An 18,780-nucleotide genomic window follows, 5' to 3' on the forward strand; every position below is an offset into this window, starting at 1 on the left:
GCTCGGAAATGGAATTGAATCTGAATTGGCTTGTTATCGTTTGAAATTTGATTTTATAGTGAGACAGTAGCAGTTAGCTAGTCATCTTTCTCTACAACTACTATTTGTATAATTTTTAAATTTTTTTTTAAGTTAGAAACTTTATTAGTACCTTATTTGTATGCGACGATGTTAACCAGATAAACCCTGTTATTTTGAAGCTCTATGTTTGAGTTCAGCAACGTTAGCGCTTCTTATTCCACAATTTTCAGGTGGTGATAGTTCATACACAATACTGTTATCAATGTTATTGTGGCATAATGGTCAATTTTATATGCAAGATAGGAAGGAAAACAGTGTTCTTGAGATATTCCTTGTGCTTACAGTGACTGAGCGTTGCATAAAAATTACTATCATATATTGGCGAGAGAGAGAGAGAGAGAGAGAGAGAGAGAGAGAGAGAGTAGTAATAATTTTCTGCTACTAATTTTGAATGTTTTATGCCGTATTAATATTAAGATTGCCTATTAATTTGATCACTATTGGCGCTCTAATCAATTTTTCTCTCATCAGACTTGATTTTCAGTTCATTGTTGTTCTGATACTAAACAATATATCTTAAATTACACAAAGGCAATAATGTAGACTTTATATTGGGGTCCATACAAAAAACTTATGAGAGGATTCATATTTGCAATGGGATTAAGTTTACCACTTTTCAGATGAGGGTTCATGAGGTGCTTTGGAATGATACTATACATGATATACTTGGCATAAATTCACAAATGTTTAGTGTGTCTTAGGGTTAATAATGTGGATATTGGAACTTGTCTACCCCAAAAAAAAGAGGAGAAAAGCTAAAACCAAATATTCATGACAAACAAAATGAAATACGAGTACTTGTAGAGATACCCAAAAATGGGAAGTATTCGCGCTTAGTTAAATCATAGTATATACAATTCACCTAAGGGATTCTTTTGTTTGTTTCAATGACCAGCTGTGTGCTTGACTGTTGGTATCTCTTCAGTCCATGTGGCTGATGTTTTCCTTCCAAAATCTTAAGAAGGCTATTAACTTGAAGTTTTTATTTATTGTCAAACAATTGGAAATTTCAGATAAACATAAAGATGCACCACAAAATATGAAAGGATTGTTAAGTAATTACATTTTAAGTTTTAAGTGGATGTTTATCTTGTTTGTTTTGAAGTACAGTGCTGTACCATGAAAGTATTCACCAACTCGACTTACTTGCAAGATGAAATATATTATTGTATGTAATGGAACAATGGAGATGCATCAAAAGATAATTTTGATTAAGGACTATGTTGGCATTTAAACTGGACATTTTTATAAAAATATGAATATATAAATATATATAGCATTTTTGAACAGAATGGTTGTGGAGAATAATAGTGTTCTCTGTTACATATCGTGTGTTTGTCTTTGTAATAAGGTCCCAAGTGACTAATAAAAATGAATTTTTTAGATTTGTCTTTTGTTACATCTTAACATCCATCTTATCAGGTAAAGTTAGGTGTGAATAATTTCCTAGTGTGTCAGGGGTTAAGATGTCTTTATATATGTACTATACTGGTTCCATTTACTCCACTGAGGATCTTTTTGTCGTTTTCTTTTTAAGTTAAATGTGTAGCATACATTTACTAATAGTATTGTCCTTTATCCTGCCCTTGACAAGGAGATTTTGTACATGAAAGGTATTCCAGACATAATGTATGTAGTAGTACGGTTCAGAACACCCTATCTCATTCTATTTTTTTTAAATTCATGAGAAATGATATCTTGAACTTTGATTTACAGATTAAGTAGTGTTCCTGAATATTTTCATGTCTACATCGCTACAACTTTCTGTTTCATGGGATAGGTCTACATATATTGATTTATTACTTTGGTAATGAAAACAGTTTGGCAAAATAGACTTGTGCTGTCTTTCATAAGAAAGGATAATTGACATAATGTCACATTGATAGGTTTAGGGCACTCTTGTCAGGTGTGATTTCAAGCAGTAGTGGATTGTGAATAAGAACTTTTATAAAATTTTTCCATTTGAGTGTTAGATATTTCATTGCAATTGTTGAGGTTGGTGGTTGGTTGTGAATTCCCCAGATCAAATTTAATCACAGACAGGATTGTAACTAGAATAGAATGTTACACATACTGGAGTTAGAGATTGTATATCATAAAAAAAATTGCATAGATTGTTAGTCCTTTAAAGTTGGAAAAAATGTGATCTTATTAGCTGTTGAACATTCCTTTTTAGGAGAAAATTATGCAGTGCACTGTAATAGTATACTGTGATAAACCGGTAATTTTTTTTATACTGGTTATCTTGTTCACTCCCTATTGCCTGTTGACTTTTCAAATTTTTTTAAAGTCAGTATGGTATTTATCTGACATATACTGACAATATTCACAGTTTTCCAGTAACTCTGAGTCTGTCTGTGCTTTCAAGTTTTGGCGATAAGTGCGCAAAAAAAAAAAAAAAAAAAAAAAAAAAAAAAAAAGTTCAAAATTTACTTGCGTACAGAATCTTTGAATTATTTTGTTTACAAACTAGACTGTAAATTCAACAGTACATTTAGCAGTTTTTATGCGGTCATATTTAATGTCAGTCGTTTTTCCTTAGGTCATGAAAAATTTGTTAAAGAAGTCATATTTTGCTGCACTGTAAGGTGTAAGGTAGTGCATTATCACTGTCCAGTTATGGTTTTTTGCATTAATGCATTTATCATTTGCAATGGATTTTTGAGAATTAAACACCAGGTAAGATATTACTCCATTGGTAGATCTTGTATGAGAGATTCATAGTTTTTCTTTTGGTATATTTACACTTTGGTAGACTTGTAGGGGTGTCTAGATGTGGGAACTTGCCGGTGAGATTAGGTATTAATGTACAAGAATAGTATTACAGTGGCTGTAGTACAGTAGTTATCTCTTGCTGGACGACTTAGGAGGAACCTAAACAAGGGAAGATCAGCTGCTTTTTACCAATAGTTATTATTATTAGTCTTGTATAATATCCTATTAAACTGAAGATTGCGTTGCAATTTTTTGTCTACTCACTAATGCTCAAGCCTTTCTTTTTTTTTCGTATAACACTATTCCTGTTGATGATCATGTGTAAGTATTGGCCCTCTTCATTCCTTATCAGGAGTAATTATTGATTAACACAAGTACACCATGGAAGATAATTTAGAATATGTTTTTGAAATTGTCAGTTTATGAAGTGTCAGAACAACTCTTAAATAATGAAATTACTACAATATAAATATGAAGGTACCATGCATGCTGATAATTAATTTGTGTATAGAGCAGTAAAAATCCTCGGCATTTTCAAATGGCACTTGGTGAGTTAAAAGAACTAAATGTACTGCACAATCAAATGTTTTTATGTAATGTGTAAGAATAAAGGGGATTATGATGCAAGGTAGTATGCAAAGTGTTGTCAATAGTTATTTAGAGGCTAATGACAACACAGTGAAATATATTGAAGTGATTCATGTATGATGATGGAGTAACTTTAGTATTACTATATGTATTAAGTGGTAATTGGGAAATTCATCTAGACAGCACAAGGTCCTTCATTGAAAATAAGCTTTCTGGGTCATGTTCCCTCTTCATAACACTCCCATTTTCATGTGATTTATGTTTTTCCTTAATTTGGTGAATTAAAGGTATAGGAGATGACTCTTGTCAAATAACATTCATATTTGACATTAGTCATTTGGTAGAAGAACCCACAAAAGCATTAGAAGGAAGAAATATACTACAGTGTAGTTAGATTTCATACCTAGTAGTAATGGTTATATCTTTAGTAACTTTTAAGAAAACATAAACAGACTAGTGATACTGAGGAATATACTATACTTGTATGATTCTGGCAGCAGAAAGTTTAGTACGTATGAAATAGAATACAGTCAAACCCCGCTATTCGTGGTCTCACAATTCACATACATACTCACCTATTCACGGATTTCTCTATGGAACATGTACGTATAGACATTCAAGGGAAATTTGCCTATTTATGGTATTTTTCACCAAGAAATATTCACTAATTACTGTCTTTTCATATTTTCATGACTAAATGCACTTTTTGTGATAAAATTATTAAAATACTTGGATAAGGCAGTCCCTGGTCATTGGGGAGGGTCTGTTCCGATGGCTTGATGATAACTGGAAATTGCCAGTAACCAAAAATTGGCAATTGATGGCGCCAGTAGCTGGATTTTGGTGCCGATAACTGGGTAATGGCGACTCTGTTAGGTACGGATCGGGGCCAAAACTCTATTACTGGCACTGACAACCGGAAATAAGCGCTAGACAAGTGCCATAAAACCAGATCCCCGATTACCGGAGACTGCCTCTACTATAAGGATTTTTAGAGGGTTTTTTTTGTTTAAACTATCAAAACAAGCAGTTCTAAGGTTTTAGAGGCGGTTTTAAGTATTTGCATATTTTAGCAATTTGCAGGGGGATGTGGTACACATCCAGTGAATACAGTGGTCCCCACATATTCATGGGGGACGAGTACCAGAACCCCCCTGTGAATAGTCAGAACCCACGAATAGTTGGAACCCCTATAAAAACTCTAAAAACAGCCTATTTTGTTAGTTAAAACTCAAGAAAAACCCACCAAAAATTTTTATACTTGGTTTTTTTAATAGTTTTATAACAAAAAGTGCATTGTATGATGAAATTGATAAAAAAAAAAAAAAAAAGGAATTTGTGGATATTTCTCATTGAAAAATACTGCGAATGTACAAATTTTCCTCTAATTATGAGGGGAAACGTTCCCAAGAGAAATCCGCGAATGTGTGAGTCCGCGATAGTATTGGGTGGTTAAGTATTCACTTTTTGTTAAGAATAAATATTAAATGGTGGATCCTCTTTTGTGTTGATGTATGCTAGTTGTTGTACCAGTCTTAATTAGCAAGTAGAAAGAAAGAAATAAAAAATGGGTCTTGTTGTAAAAAGAAATTAAATATCTCCAAACCCTGTTAATAGTACTAAATTTTAGCTAAATACGCATGGTAAAGACAGCAGGCAGGTTCACTTATTCTTAGGGTTTATGTAAAAATATTGGTTTATGTAAAAATATTAGTTATTAATTTTCAAGGACACTGAAATACAGTTTAATTATTACTGTAGTTCCTTATTCATGGTGTGTTTCTGTATAGAGACGATAGTTTCATTTACAAACCCACAAATTACATTTACCCAGGCACTTCATTCTCCAACAGCAGTTTAGAGATAATGTGCTTGATGGTTGGGATTAGTGCACTTAATAAAACCTCAAGATCTTGGGTTCCATGTAGGCAAGAGCCATACTTCTCATTTCTACATTGCTAATGGCAAGGCTCTTCATGGATACGTACTTTTGAGCTTATTTGTAGCTCAATTTTTCTCTACCATTATTTCCTACTAGTTTTTTTTGTGACAAATTCATTTCTCCTCATATACTTTAAAATATATGCCTTTTTCATCTTTACTATTGGCGAGTTCTAAAGTTCCTTGCTGTGCCTATTTGGACAGCAATTACCCAAGTTACTATTGTAATTACGTATTCCTATTTGCTCGATACAAATAATGTTTTTTATTTTAACTGACATTTGTATTCAAACACATTTATTGTTTTATCTGGTTGGTTAGAGATGATTCAGCAGTGTTATCTAACAAGATAGGGAGTGTATTAAGATATTGCACAGTCACCTTTATCATTTAAATAATTCTCTTGTATAAATTTTTCAGTGGTTCTGTAATATTTTGCATGTTACAGAACTTTGCATTTGCCTTTGCTGTCTTTTATGATGCTAAGTGAAGCAGACTAGGTGGTCAGATGATGCTTAGGGGATGTTGTGCATCCTTAGCAAAGGTTTCCATGACAAAGGACAGGATTGTAGCCTGTGAAGAGTGCTCTTGGATTTGGTAGAACTTTCTGAACCACAGGTTAGGCAGAGAAAGGTGGTGTATCAAACCACAGAATAGTTGTAATCTCTAAGCAAACCATGACTCTTCATACACAAGAAAATATCTAAAGCTTCACTCAGAAGTCTGGAGGGGCAATTGATACCAAAGATACCACAGACTCAAATGAGGATCTCTACAGAGATGTATCACCCTGGATGGCACGAAAATCCTGTAGTTTCTGTGATAAGCAAAATGCTATCCTTAAAAAATTTAATTTTCCTATCTTGGGGTCTAATGAAAACCAGAAAAACGAGCTGTCACCAATTCCAAAGGGTCTACAAGTATGAGTGCTTGTAGAAGGTTGAGTAGATGACAGACCTTGCAGAAGAAGAATTTATTTGAAGATTCAGTGAAGAGACAACTCATGGTCATGAGTGGGAAGAGAACTGGTGGACAAACTAAAATAGTCTACAGGATGAGAAGATTTGGTAAGCCAACTGAACTCGGGAGAGAGAGAGGCAGGAGAGCAACAACCCAAGTAAAAAAAAATGGTCTGAAGTACGAGAGGATGTTAGGCCAAAATGGACTCTTGGTAGAGTGACAGAGACAGGCAGGAGAGCAATGACCCAGTCATGAATAGATGTGGGACATAGTTTGTGTGAGACCTCTGTGGAATGGAGCCAGTTGGCTGAGAGATAATGTCTTTTCTATGCAGTCTCAGGATATTCATAGACAATGAGGAAAGTGTGGGAGTAAGGCCACCTGGCAGCAAACATCCTGTGAATGAAGCCCTATGAATTAGGATATGTACAGCAGCAGATTTTTTAGTTGAGAGAGTACCACTGTGGACAATGCAAAGAGATGGTGCAGCTGAATTCACAGAGGAAGTGGCAGAATGAAAATAGTGCAAAGTGAAAAGAGAATACGTGTGATAACAGTGGCTCTATTGATTCACCAACTGAAAGGTAAAGGCCCTAAATAGGTAGTGTTTCACTTAAATTCTGGGTGTAACACTGAGAAGAAAACTAAATGATCACACAAATGAATAAAAAGAAATGAACAACCCAGAACAAAACTAGGAGAATGTGGTATCTTGAGTTTGGCAACATTGCAGCTTCAAGAATCTATGGATTACTGAGCACAGCAACACTGCCAACTTCAAAGAACTTTCCAATTAATGAGCATGGCAACATTGCCAACTTCAAAGAACTCGCCAAGTACATAATGGGCACAGCAACACTGCCAATTTCAAAGATTTTAAAGAGGTTAATGAGCACGACAAAGCTACCAGACTTCAAAGAATTTACAGAGTTATTGCTTCACTTTGTGGGACAATGGAACTTGCCTCAGGCATGTTTATGAGACACTTTTTCCAGATCTACAAAGTTACTGTAAATGGGTCCATTTCACATGAATATTTCTAAATATATTTAATGGGTTCAAAAGAAGAATTTTTCTAAACAAAAATGTAAAAAAACTACCCCATCATTTACAATTGTCCCACTTCTTAACATTGCTACCTTCTTGCTGAAGGAGTAAAGTTCTTGCCTACCTGAAACCCAGGATCTAAGGATGTGTGTGTGTAGTGCTACCAGCCAGCCTGCAGATAGTCTCCTAATTGTTATTTAGGAATGGAGTGTCCAGAATGTATGAAAACCATGAATAACAAATGTAAATGATGGATTTGTAATAATTATAATTTTATTTCTTCTAAACTGAAGTTTAATTTGACAATTACAGTAGTATTTTGTTTGTGCACTGTGATGTAAAGTTCAGTAGAAAACAAACTAATTATCCTGAGTCTTGATGTAATTAATTTTATTATACGTAGGTGTATTTCGTGCAAGTAGTAGAAAGGAAAGTAGGCTGCATTTTAACATAGTGATTTAAGCTTAGCAAGGTATTTTTCTTTAGAAACATTTTGGCTTTTCATGTTTTCTTATTTTCAACTGCTATTTAGATTATAATTTAGTTTGTACTTCTTAGTGTGACTAAACTTGTTTACAGCTTGGTTAACTGGTAACATTTGAGCATGACTTAAAACCTATGACATATACAAAGCTAAGCAAGTACTTGAGAAATCCAGTCATTGAATATTCATATATTAATAAAAAAAATTGTATGAGAATCATTTTCTGTCACAAAAGTATTTGTTAGCTTTTAACTGGAAGTCAGTTGAATTCAGTTGTCAACTGGAGGCAGTTTCCTTAAACTTTGCCAAAGAAATTAAAAAATTGAATAAGTAAAGGGTTAGACCAGGCTGTGACAAGCCATTACGTATTAGGAACCTTAGCAGGTATGTTGATTGTTGCTGTGCCCTGATGCAGGACAAGGATAGTCCTGATACATCTTATTTGTCTCAGTCATGCGTCATGGTTTGCTGAAAATTACCTCAGTGATCAGCCTGTATTGAATTGCTTTGTTATAACCTGAGAAATTGTCTCAAAACTAAAGGATTATTAAAATGAAGAAAAGGCTCTGGAATGTTAGACCTATCTGTGGACTACATTGAGCACTTGCTTAGCTTGACCAACCCTCATGTAATGCAGGTATGGGATTATTTGCTAATAATGGTTTTATTTTCTCAATACTTACTGAAGATTAATTTTGTAACCTTTATTTTTTGTTTTAATATTTTGTTTGCTTAAAGTAAAATTATATTGCATTGTACTCTACAGCATGAAAAATTTTATGTAAGTTTTTTAATTGAGCCTTCTTGCCATGTTTCAAAGTATTATTTTGTTGTAGATTCAAGTAATTCTTCCAAGGCTGCAAGAGATGCATACACTCGTGAGTTCTACCTACAATGCAATGTTTTTTGTCTTGAAGTCTGCTTGTTATTGACAGTATTTGTTGCTATATTATGCTTATTTGCTTGCTTGCTTCATATTTATAATGTAAATACTAGTATAGGTTAAGATTTGGCACCTGAGTTTTGTTGATCATGCTCCCAAGTAGCCTTGCATTCAATTCAGCACATTGCTTTGGTTGTGTTGCATTTTCAATTCAATGTGTTATGCAAAAGTAGTTTCATTTACAGCTTAAAAGGATTTTTAATTAGACTAAATCTTTACAAGTGATGACAGAACAAAGACCTTACACTATTCATTGGCAATGTAGTACTGTATACATATTTTTAGTGCTCTGTTTAATATTATGGATGAATACAATACTTGTATTCATTTCAAGGCCTAAATTGATATGTAATATTTTAGTTAAGCAAAATCTGATGATAACATTGTTGGAGAGATGTTATCTAAAACAAACTGCTGAAAATGTTTGCACGAGTCTGTTATAGAAAAATTCACAGTGAACCACGTCAGGAAGAAACTGAACATGTTGTTTGTAACAGAGTCCTGTTAAATAGCAGAATACTTATTATTTCACTGTTAACATTTTCTTCTCCAGCTAGTCATTATCAGTCCCATAATCAACCTGAACCTTTGCATTAGCACCTGTCAAGAAGTTGATTTTAGATAATTGTTTGTATTTGAATCCCACAGATGATTAGTTACCCCTGTGCATGTGGTGAATCACTCTTCTTTACCTTTTTGTCTGGGAAAGTTAATTGAATTGAGTATCTTCAGAATTTTACGGATTTTATGTATTGTTTTCCTGAGTCAAACATAGAATGGGCTATTTTGAATATTTTTATATAGTGTACTAAGCATTAATCTTTTATCTTTTACTAGCATCCTCTGGAGTATTGAAGTACATTCTGTGTTGTAAGTGTAGTCAGTGACTGAAGACTTTTATCTGAGGATTTAATGCGGAATTCAGGGAGTTTTTACTGTTTGTGCAGTACCTTTGAACTACACTTTATAGAGGTTCAGTTGATGCTTAAGTAAAGAAGCACAATCAGCTTACGCAGGAAGTTTGAGTTTTATTGCACATGTAATGTGCAGAAATTTCTATAGGCAATACCTTTCTAGTACCTCAGTAAAAATTTGAATCATTCGGTATCTTGTACAACGTATTCTCTCATCTTGATCAAGTTTATGAATAGAAAAATTGGTGTAACTATCAAATGTATTCGAGACACTGAGGGAATGTTTGAGTTGCAAAACTAGTGTTGTATCACTACATATATTAAATGAAGAATTCAGTGAAAAGTTTGCAATGCATGGTATACAACAAAAAAAGTAACATGTTTTTGGAATTTTTAAGTATTCAAAATACCTTTTGTCCTTTATGAATGACTGAGATCACAGTACGTACCATGGATTTTCATGTGAATAAATTGGTCCCTGAATGGATATTCAACATGAGTAGACATATTCCAATTTTGGTATCAGGTTTCAATTACAGTATATATATATAGTATACTGTTTAATAAGACCAGTGGATGAGGTTTTGGTGCATACATTTAGTTTTCCAGATGCAGTAGTTCCCAAAAAACATAATTAGTCTTAAATGAAGTCTTATGTTCTGCTTTAATGAAGTTTCTTAAGTTATTAGCTTTGTTCTGTAAACTAATTGGTATTATATGATGTGTGTTTAGTGGATGTTATCTCATTTGTATACGTAACTACTTTTGCTTTGAAATGGCACGTTAATTTTTGTATATTTAGTTCGTACAGTATTGAGATATGATAGGGTGTAAATTATACAGATTTGATAGCACAGGATTCTTGCACTTCTGTGCGTACTTTATCAGTACTGCTACACAGACCTTACGCTGTATTAATGAGCTTAGTGGCACAAGCTTTTGATATTTATTCAGACACCACCTTCAGATGCCTTCTACCTCAAGCGTGCTGCAGCAATATTCTTTACTACTCATTTATGTAATACTATATTAACCTCTTTTAAGAATTTAATTTAATCTATATAATTTTTCTCACTCAGGTCATGTCATGTAAATCTTTTTTTCTCTTGTTTACAATCATATTCATACTTGTATCTTTCCACTTTTTCTTTCCTGCAACTCTGTAGATATGCAAAATACTGCACAGAACCTACTTTTATCTTGGCATGTATTATCACTCTTCCTTGAAAAAGTTTCTACTTTGTCCTTTTAATCTTTTGTCTGATGCTGTGGTATACGGTACTACGTACCATTTAAAACATATATGTCATTTTTCTGCTCAATCTCTGCCTCTTCAGTCTACACTCTTAAATGTCATTTTCCAAATTTCTTCTACCTTATTGTACCACCACATTCATTTTCGTTGGAGTATTTTAATTTGTTAAAACTTAGTTATCTTAAGTGAAAAATAGCAAAGTGTGTTGAGTGGTGATATTGGAGGTAGTAGCAGTCATGGAGGTGACAGGGTTGTTGGGGTGTCAGCGTGGACGCAGCGGCTGTGTGTGATGGTGGTGATGGCTGTCGGTGTTGTTACGTGTTGTTGGTGTTTGGGCCTCGCTAGCAACACACTCGCCTGCTCCCTGGACAGGTGAGTTGTTGTTGCTGCTGCAAAATAAGAAATCATATGAATGCCTCAAAAGCCATATTAATCTTACTCAGTTCTTTTAGTTGAACTTTTTAACATTATTAACTTGTTAGTAACAACCTCATACCTTGAACACAGCCTGCTTTGAATACTTGACTAATGTGTTTTGCAAGTTTAGAATTTACAACTCGTTTAGTTTCCCTTTTGCTTTTTTTATTTTAGCTTTCATTTGTTTTCCTCTTTCTTTCCACTGTTCCTGTCTCCGATATCTGAATTTACCCTTAGTATCCCTAAGATACAGATTGCTACACCAACCATCACACCGCTGCCCTTGCCTCCATTTTGTTTACCGGGGCCTCTTTCCTCTTAGGGTCATCTGTTGCCTTTGGTATCTAAAATTTCCATTGCAGGTGTTATTCTAATACATCAACTTTACTCCAACTAATCAATGCTGTAAGTTACATCACTTTGTTTTTCTTAAGTGTACTGTATGAGGATTTTTTGGAAAGTTTAATTTTACAGCGCACTGTATTATGAAAGTCTGTTCTTAGATTGTAGTATACATGCATGTGTAGATGACTGCTTAAGTTCTTGTTGCTTTAGTCTTATTTAGCTTTTATACAGTTTTGTGTTTATAAGATTTTAGGGATGGAAGAGAAATACGTAGCTGATATAGCATAGAATAAAATTATTTTATGTTTAGGAGAATTTGAGTTTTCTAGTGAGGATGTAAGTTGTAATTAAATGGAAATGGAATCATGTAACCTTTGAAAAGTTTGTGTTGCACTGTATCTGATTTTTTTTTAAGTTGCAAGACTTTATTCGTATTTAAAAATCATGTTAAAACATTAGCATAAGTTACTTAAAATTACTATACTGAGTGAAGAATGTATTTTCAGAGTGTTCTGATGGTAAAATAATGCTCAATGGCGGGTGTCTTTCAAGTTGCCCAGAAAAATACTTTATCTGGGATCCATCAGAAGTTGGAGCATCTGGAACCAAGAGCTGCCGCCCTTGTCATTATTCTTGCCTGCATTGTGCTGGTCCTCAAGATTATCAGTGCAAAGAATGTTGGGGAGATGCTTTGCTTAATAAAGTTTCAGAGGTAAGCAGACCTAATGTTCAAAATCTTGGTATATACTGGGTACTACAAAATACAGTAATGTGAAACTCAGTTTAAATGAGTGCACAATTTGTGGGGAATATTCTTCTTTAATAGTAGAGAGAATGGATCAGGCTTGATGTTTAAGTAATTTTAATCAGAGTTGGGTATTCTTTTGAACTTAATGGCTTCTTAATTCCTTGTTTCCGTTGTATGGCACACTTTAGACTGTTCTAAAGGTTCCTTGCGGTGCCCTGTTTTCCCCACCTGCATTGGTTTTTGCCTTCAACTTTTCATCCATTCCATTCAATTCTTCTTTAACTCTCCAACTTCATCTTGTTCCAATTTTCTCCTCATTCAAGAAAAGCTCCAAGGTTGAGCTTTACAGTATACTTTAGAGACAAAAGAAAATGGAGAAATCATGGCAGTGTACAAGAAGTATGAGAATAATTTTTATAATTATTATGAAAGAAAATATCTTTAATGTAAAGCACAAAAAATGTTTCATAAACATTTCAAGAGAAAGACTCAGATTGTGAGGTAAAATCTGCTGGAATGCGTATAGTATCATTCCATAAATAAGTCATTATGAAAGCAAAGAGTATAAGAAAGAGGAATCATTGTTAATTGCAGTTGAAATATTTCATATGACATACAAAAGGACTGATCCAAGTAATAAACTTTGCATTGTATCCATGGGTTGGTAGTAAGGATTTTTTTTTTCTTTTACAGAGTGAAAGTTACTGCCATCCTCATGCACTCCTGACTGCCTATCGCAGTCAGCAGTCTTGGTATAATCACCTTCTCTTCGTGCTGATAGGCCTTCTGGTCCTTGTTTTGATTTTGGCAGTGATGGTTATCAGGGGATACAGGAAATCTGTTCCTAAACCTCTCCATATTGTAGCTAATAATGCTTTGGGTGCCATTAGCGGCAAAAAGTCCGCTTCTAATGGCCGAAGCAGTTATACTCCTGTGTCTAAAGATGATTCAGATCAGTTAATGACTAAAATACCATTCCATGATTTAACCAGTGATGATGAACTTTAGCATTGTTTTTAGTAGTACTAGTAAAATATTAAATTATATGAAGTAGTTATTGAAATAACTTCAGATAGTAATGATAGTTTTTAATTGTAACAAATTTTCAAGTGTTTAAATGCAGTTTCATTATAAGAAAATTTTCTTAGAAAAATGTTAAGAGGCAGAGTATAAATTTTCTGTAGTTGCCTACAGTTCATATTATGGCTGTGAATTTAAGAATGATTATCTCCGAGAGATGAAAATGATAAAAAGGTGTGATGAATTATTTGCTAGACATTATGGGTCATACAGCTAGAAATCTTAAAATACTCTTCTGATGTTAATTTCTTCTCTTGTGTGCAGGTTTTTAAGAGCATATTTTATGAAGATAGGATAGTGCACATTTGAAAATTTAGATTTATAAAAATTGGGGTAAATCCCAACATTTTGGCAGCCAGAAACATTAGTACACTAGTAACCACTGTTGACATACATTACTCTTTTGCGTGTCAGTTGTAAAGTATTTAATGCCTCAGGCAACTACTGCTGTGATCTTAATGGCTTAAACAATTTACTGTACTATACAAATCTGAATTTATATGATTTAAAAACAAAATGAAGATTCCCAAAAAGGCCCAGTTTCCAATCTGGATGTGAGAATTGTGAATATTATTTGTATGTATATGCTTCAAGCTCATACTAAATAGTATAGTTATACAGAATAAATTCTGAATTGTGTTACAAGGCTTAGAAGCTCAACTTAAATGTGGAAATGCAGTTGATTGGTACTGTACAAACTGTTGCATATGATTTTATACAATGTCATTTTATGAACAAATACGTAATAGTATGTAATAAAGGTCCACTTTCTTGTGGTGAAAGTATTGTATATAATACAGTATTTGACATACTTTACCCAGTCAGACTTTTTATGGGAAAAATTATAAGATCTATCATTAGAGATTCACTCATTTTTTATATCGAAGCGGTGGCTAAAGCTTAAATGAGAGTCAAGTAACAGTTTTCTGTGAGGGATGTGCATTAATGATAATATATAATTGCAGCCAACATGACCAATTTGAGAAATTGTTAATTGATATGACATATCTCTGATAGTATAAGCAGAATAGAAATTGAAACAAATGCACCCCAACATAGAGTATAGCTAAGGTATGAGAAATAAAAGTTCTCCGGGCATTAAGTTTTTCTGCTTTGCTGTGATAATCCATTTGAATCTCATAAAATTCTGAATACTACGTTTTAGATTTTGAAGTTGCAGCTTTGTAACTTTGAACCTTACTATATTGCAAAGCACTATCACACAGTAGTGTGCATCTTTGTATTGCTCCAAATCATTTACCCCTATAAGTATATTGTAATAGTAAGATGTTATGTGATTTTAATAAGCTTTTAATGGTTTCTAGGTAATGTATAGATATACAATAATTAGCTAAGCATTACAACTTTACTGCCGAGTGCCAGTACTTTACAGTAAAGATTCTATGTACCATAGTGTCGTCTACTGTAGTTACTAGTTTCATGAACAATGGTGTAACCATTTTTGTCTTCCAGCATCATGTGTGAGCAAAGAAAATTTTTTAAAGGAATAGATCTCACCCCACACTGTAGATTGAACTATCACTTCATGATAAGTATAAAACTTACAGTTGCTTCTATATCAAGCATGTCATTACACAATTAATATGTACATAGTAAAACTGTGTTTGACTGCTGGCAGTGATTCACAACTCGCTGCTTAAATCTTTGTTGCTTTAACTACAGACGTTTTGCTTTACTGGTTAACTTCTAATAGAGTAATGATAAATAACCTTGTAAATATAATAAACGTTTTACTCAATTCAGTCTTTATGTAGTTTTTAAGCTGATATGATCAGTGCTACAATACCTTATCAGATTCATGTAAAGGCTATAGGCAGTGCTTAGGTTTATGATTTAAAGGATGTCATGTAGATATTACTAGTATCCTATTTTTTCATCAGATACCAAACAAATACTTTCTAGTTTTTTAATATCTAGTTTACATAAAGCAAGTCAACCCAGCGTATGAATAAGAATAAAAAATTGTCTTCCTGTTAACATCAATTTGTACTTAAGTATAACTCACATTTCCATAGTCACTACACAGCAGGTTACAGTCATAAATGCTCAAACTTAGTGAGCTCCAAATTAGTGAAAAGTTTAATTCTCACTTTCATTAGTATGCTGAATGTCATCATATGTTAAACTAAGAATGATTTCTGTCTCATGAAAACCAGTCTCAGATTTTAGACCCTGTTCTTAAATTTAGTTACAGCATTTACTATAAAGTCGAGTATAGTTCACTGTCATCTTTTGAGTTGTGGCAGGTTTTTTTTGCATGAATTTGCTCATTGTTCCAACATCATGTATACCTGTACGTCATTACACTAGTAATTCCAGTCCAGTATTCAGAAATATACTGTGTATTAATTGCCATAAATATAACACTTTATTAAGTGCACACGACAAAGATAGGAGATTATGCATTCTAAATTGCACAATTTAAAGAGGAGGTAGAGGCAGTCCTCCAGAATATTTTATTCTCTTAGCTTTTGAACCCCATTGTTATTCAGTGTGACACTGTTTACTACAAGCAATTGCCTACAAGAACAAATCATGGGAGGTCATAGACAAAAGAAAAGTTTTCATTTAAATTTGTTCATAAAAAGCATAATACTCTTACTGAACCCAAGTATAATGAATGAACATTGTTGAAAGGAGCAAATTATGACAGTGAAAGATGAGAGATCATATTAAGGGAATTTCATTTCATCTTATGAAAACAAAGTGGCAAGTAAGTTTTGTATGTGGAGGTTATAAAGTACGTATTTAGATTTCAATTGTGTATTACCTCAGTGGTCAGGTCAAACTGTTCAAAAGAAATAATTATTATTTTTGTTCATTTTCCAGATATGATAAGAAAGGTAATGAGTATGTGAATTTGTTGACAATATAGCTCAAGTTTAGACAACGTTAAATGTACTGAACTACAAATGTTTTATAATAAAGGCGAAGGCCATTAGTGAAATACAAGATGCGCATCTCACATTCAGTCTGTTTGCTAAATAGTTGTTTGAAGGATTATTTGAACTGATTATAATTACCAAATAGTTCTGTGGTAAGCCCTGAGGTGTAATTCATTTGAAAATTTAGTTCTTCAATGGTTTCCACAGCTTTCGGGGAAGGCAAACTGTTATTTCTCATGATTAATCAGTAAATTATGTCAAATATATAGGTAGTGTATGTATGTATTTTTTTTTGGTGTGTGATTGAATATAATCAACAAAACTTGAATGACAAGTTAGTCTACTGCTTAAGCAAAGTAATGTGTGATTGAATATAATCGACAAAACTTGACTGACAAGTTCGTCTACTGCTTAAGCAAAGTAAAAAATTTATCAGAGATAAATGCCTGCAGAAAGTATAGGTTTCATTCAGACTTAAGTTAATAACTTTACCTTTTCTTCATGCCATTCACCGATAGAACATGCAAATTGCCTCGTTCAATTTTTATATCAGTTAACTTGCCTGATTTAACAGGTAGGTTTTCTGGTTGCTAAGAATGAAATCCATTGATATTATTGTACACAACTTTACAAACAACCCATGGACTGTGAACCTGTCAGTTAACCGAGACACTGACTACAACTTAGTCACAAGCAAGTTAAGAAATTAATGATCTAGTGAATACTCAACAGTTGAATACTACTACCAAGTTCACTTAAGCAATTAATATTTATGAGAAGGTTAATAAGCCTACAAAAACTGTAATCAAAGGTGCTGATCTAATTTATTAACTGGCGCTTAGAATTGTTTCTATGTACGTATAGCCAAAACAAAGACGTACTTAGATTTTGAACTGCTGTATTCTGCTGCTATTAATATACACTACCTAAAATTCCAAATTTCAAATTTTTATGCCAACAGTGACTTGATGATAAGTGGCTTGAAAAGGGAATTTCATGACCACAGCTATGATTTCTCATCAGTTAAGGACTTTGCTGAGCAAATTGTGTATGCTAGTTATCTAGTGTTCTCAAGGTTCAGCTTAAGCACATTTTTGGCTAGGAATGTTCATTATTGGTGGAGCAAACTCATTTATCATTATGGTTTATAAAATCATTGTTTCCATTGTAGTTTGTTTATAGTACAAAAATATACATTCCTTAATTTTTGTGTTGCATGGAAAGCAGAAGGGCACAGCTGCATAGACAGTGTTAAATGTTGCAAAAATGAATATTGTACTTTATTGGAAGCTCATTTGGTTGAGATTGTATTGCTTTAAGATGGCCTAATGATGCTGGATAAAATTTTCAGAAGCTTCTTTTGGAAATACCAATTGCCTTCATATCCTGAATGTAGATTATAATGCACAGAAAGTTGCTAATAAATTTTTATCCCAACTAAAAAGTGCCTTCCTAGTAACATGACAGGGGTAACTTTAAGTTGAACATTACAGGAACCTGAGCTAAAGCTGTGTTCAAGACATCACTTTCTGTCTGCTTCTGTGTGAAATCCATATCTTGCTTTTACAATTTAAGAAAGCAAATGATCAAAATGAGAGAAAATCAGAGGTGTGACCCTTATTGTTTTTAGTACTTCTCTCTGACATGGTAATTATTTGGCTGTTAAAGATCCATATGGTAATTATGATGATCTCTAGTGTTTTGGTTTTTTTTCTTTTGCCTTTATAGCAGAAGTTTTCTTCACCTTAATTATAAATTTTAAGTTCTTCCTAGATATTTTCTTCCTAATTTTTTCAACAAGCATTATACACACTTTTATGGATTGTGACTTAATGGTGAAACAGTTCATTTGATCATTAATGAAACTTTATACATGAAAAGTTTAAATCATCAACTGTATAGTCTTAGAAATGCACAGAGTGATACTGTATACATATTGTATTTAAGTTGTAATTAGTTCCTTTATGCAAATGGTGATGGATGTTATTTTTATCAATAAAAGGAATTGCTAAAGTTGTTTTAATTAACCTACTGCAACATCTGTTGCATTCTGAAAACATCATGGGGTAAAAACCTGGAATAAAGGACACAATTGTGGATGCATTAGGTTTGCAAAAGAGGATGCCATATCTGTTCTGACAAAAGCTGCATTGCATGTGAGGTATCTTCTGAAGTAGGATTTTCACCTAAGAGGGGCTAGATGGACAGTAGCATGTAATGTTGGAGGACAGGGTATCCTACAGAATCTTCAATGAAATATCATTGGGTGAAAAAAGGAGGAATATGCCTGTCCAAAGCACAGCTGGTCGAATTTAGCATTAGAGGAAAAAGAAAAAAGGGCAATGCTAGCAGGTAT

At 33.4% G+C, this 18,780-nt stretch overlaps 1 protein-coding gene across 1 annotated transcript in view; it reads left to right on the forward strand.

The window, feature by feature from the left end:
* LOC135203081 (furin-like protease 1, isoforms 1/1-X/2) overlaps positions 1 to 18,437 on the forward strand; it is a 502,024-nt gene extending 483,587 nt beyond the window's left edge. The window contains exons 16-18 of the mRNA XM_064232693.1: positions 8,653 to 8,694; positions 12,197 to 12,402; positions 13,132 to 18,437. Coding sequence (XP_064088763.1) covers positions 8,653 to 8,694; positions 12,197 to 12,402; positions 13,132 to 13,446 — 563 coding nt within the window. The 3' untranslated portion in view covers positions 13,447 to 18,437. The remainder of the gene's footprint in view (positions 1 to 8,652; positions 8,695 to 12,196; positions 12,403 to 13,131) is intronic.
* The last annotated feature ends 343 nt before the right edge of the window (positions 18,438 to 18,780 follow it).

The sequence above is a fragment of the Macrobrachium nipponense genome, chromosome 33, assembly GCF_015104395.2.
Source record: "Macrobrachium nipponense isolate FS-2020 chromosome 33, ASM1510439v2, whole genome shotgun sequence".
NCBI lineage: Eukaryota > Metazoa > Arthropoda > Malacostraca > Decapoda > Palaemonidae > Macrobrachium > Macrobrachium nipponense.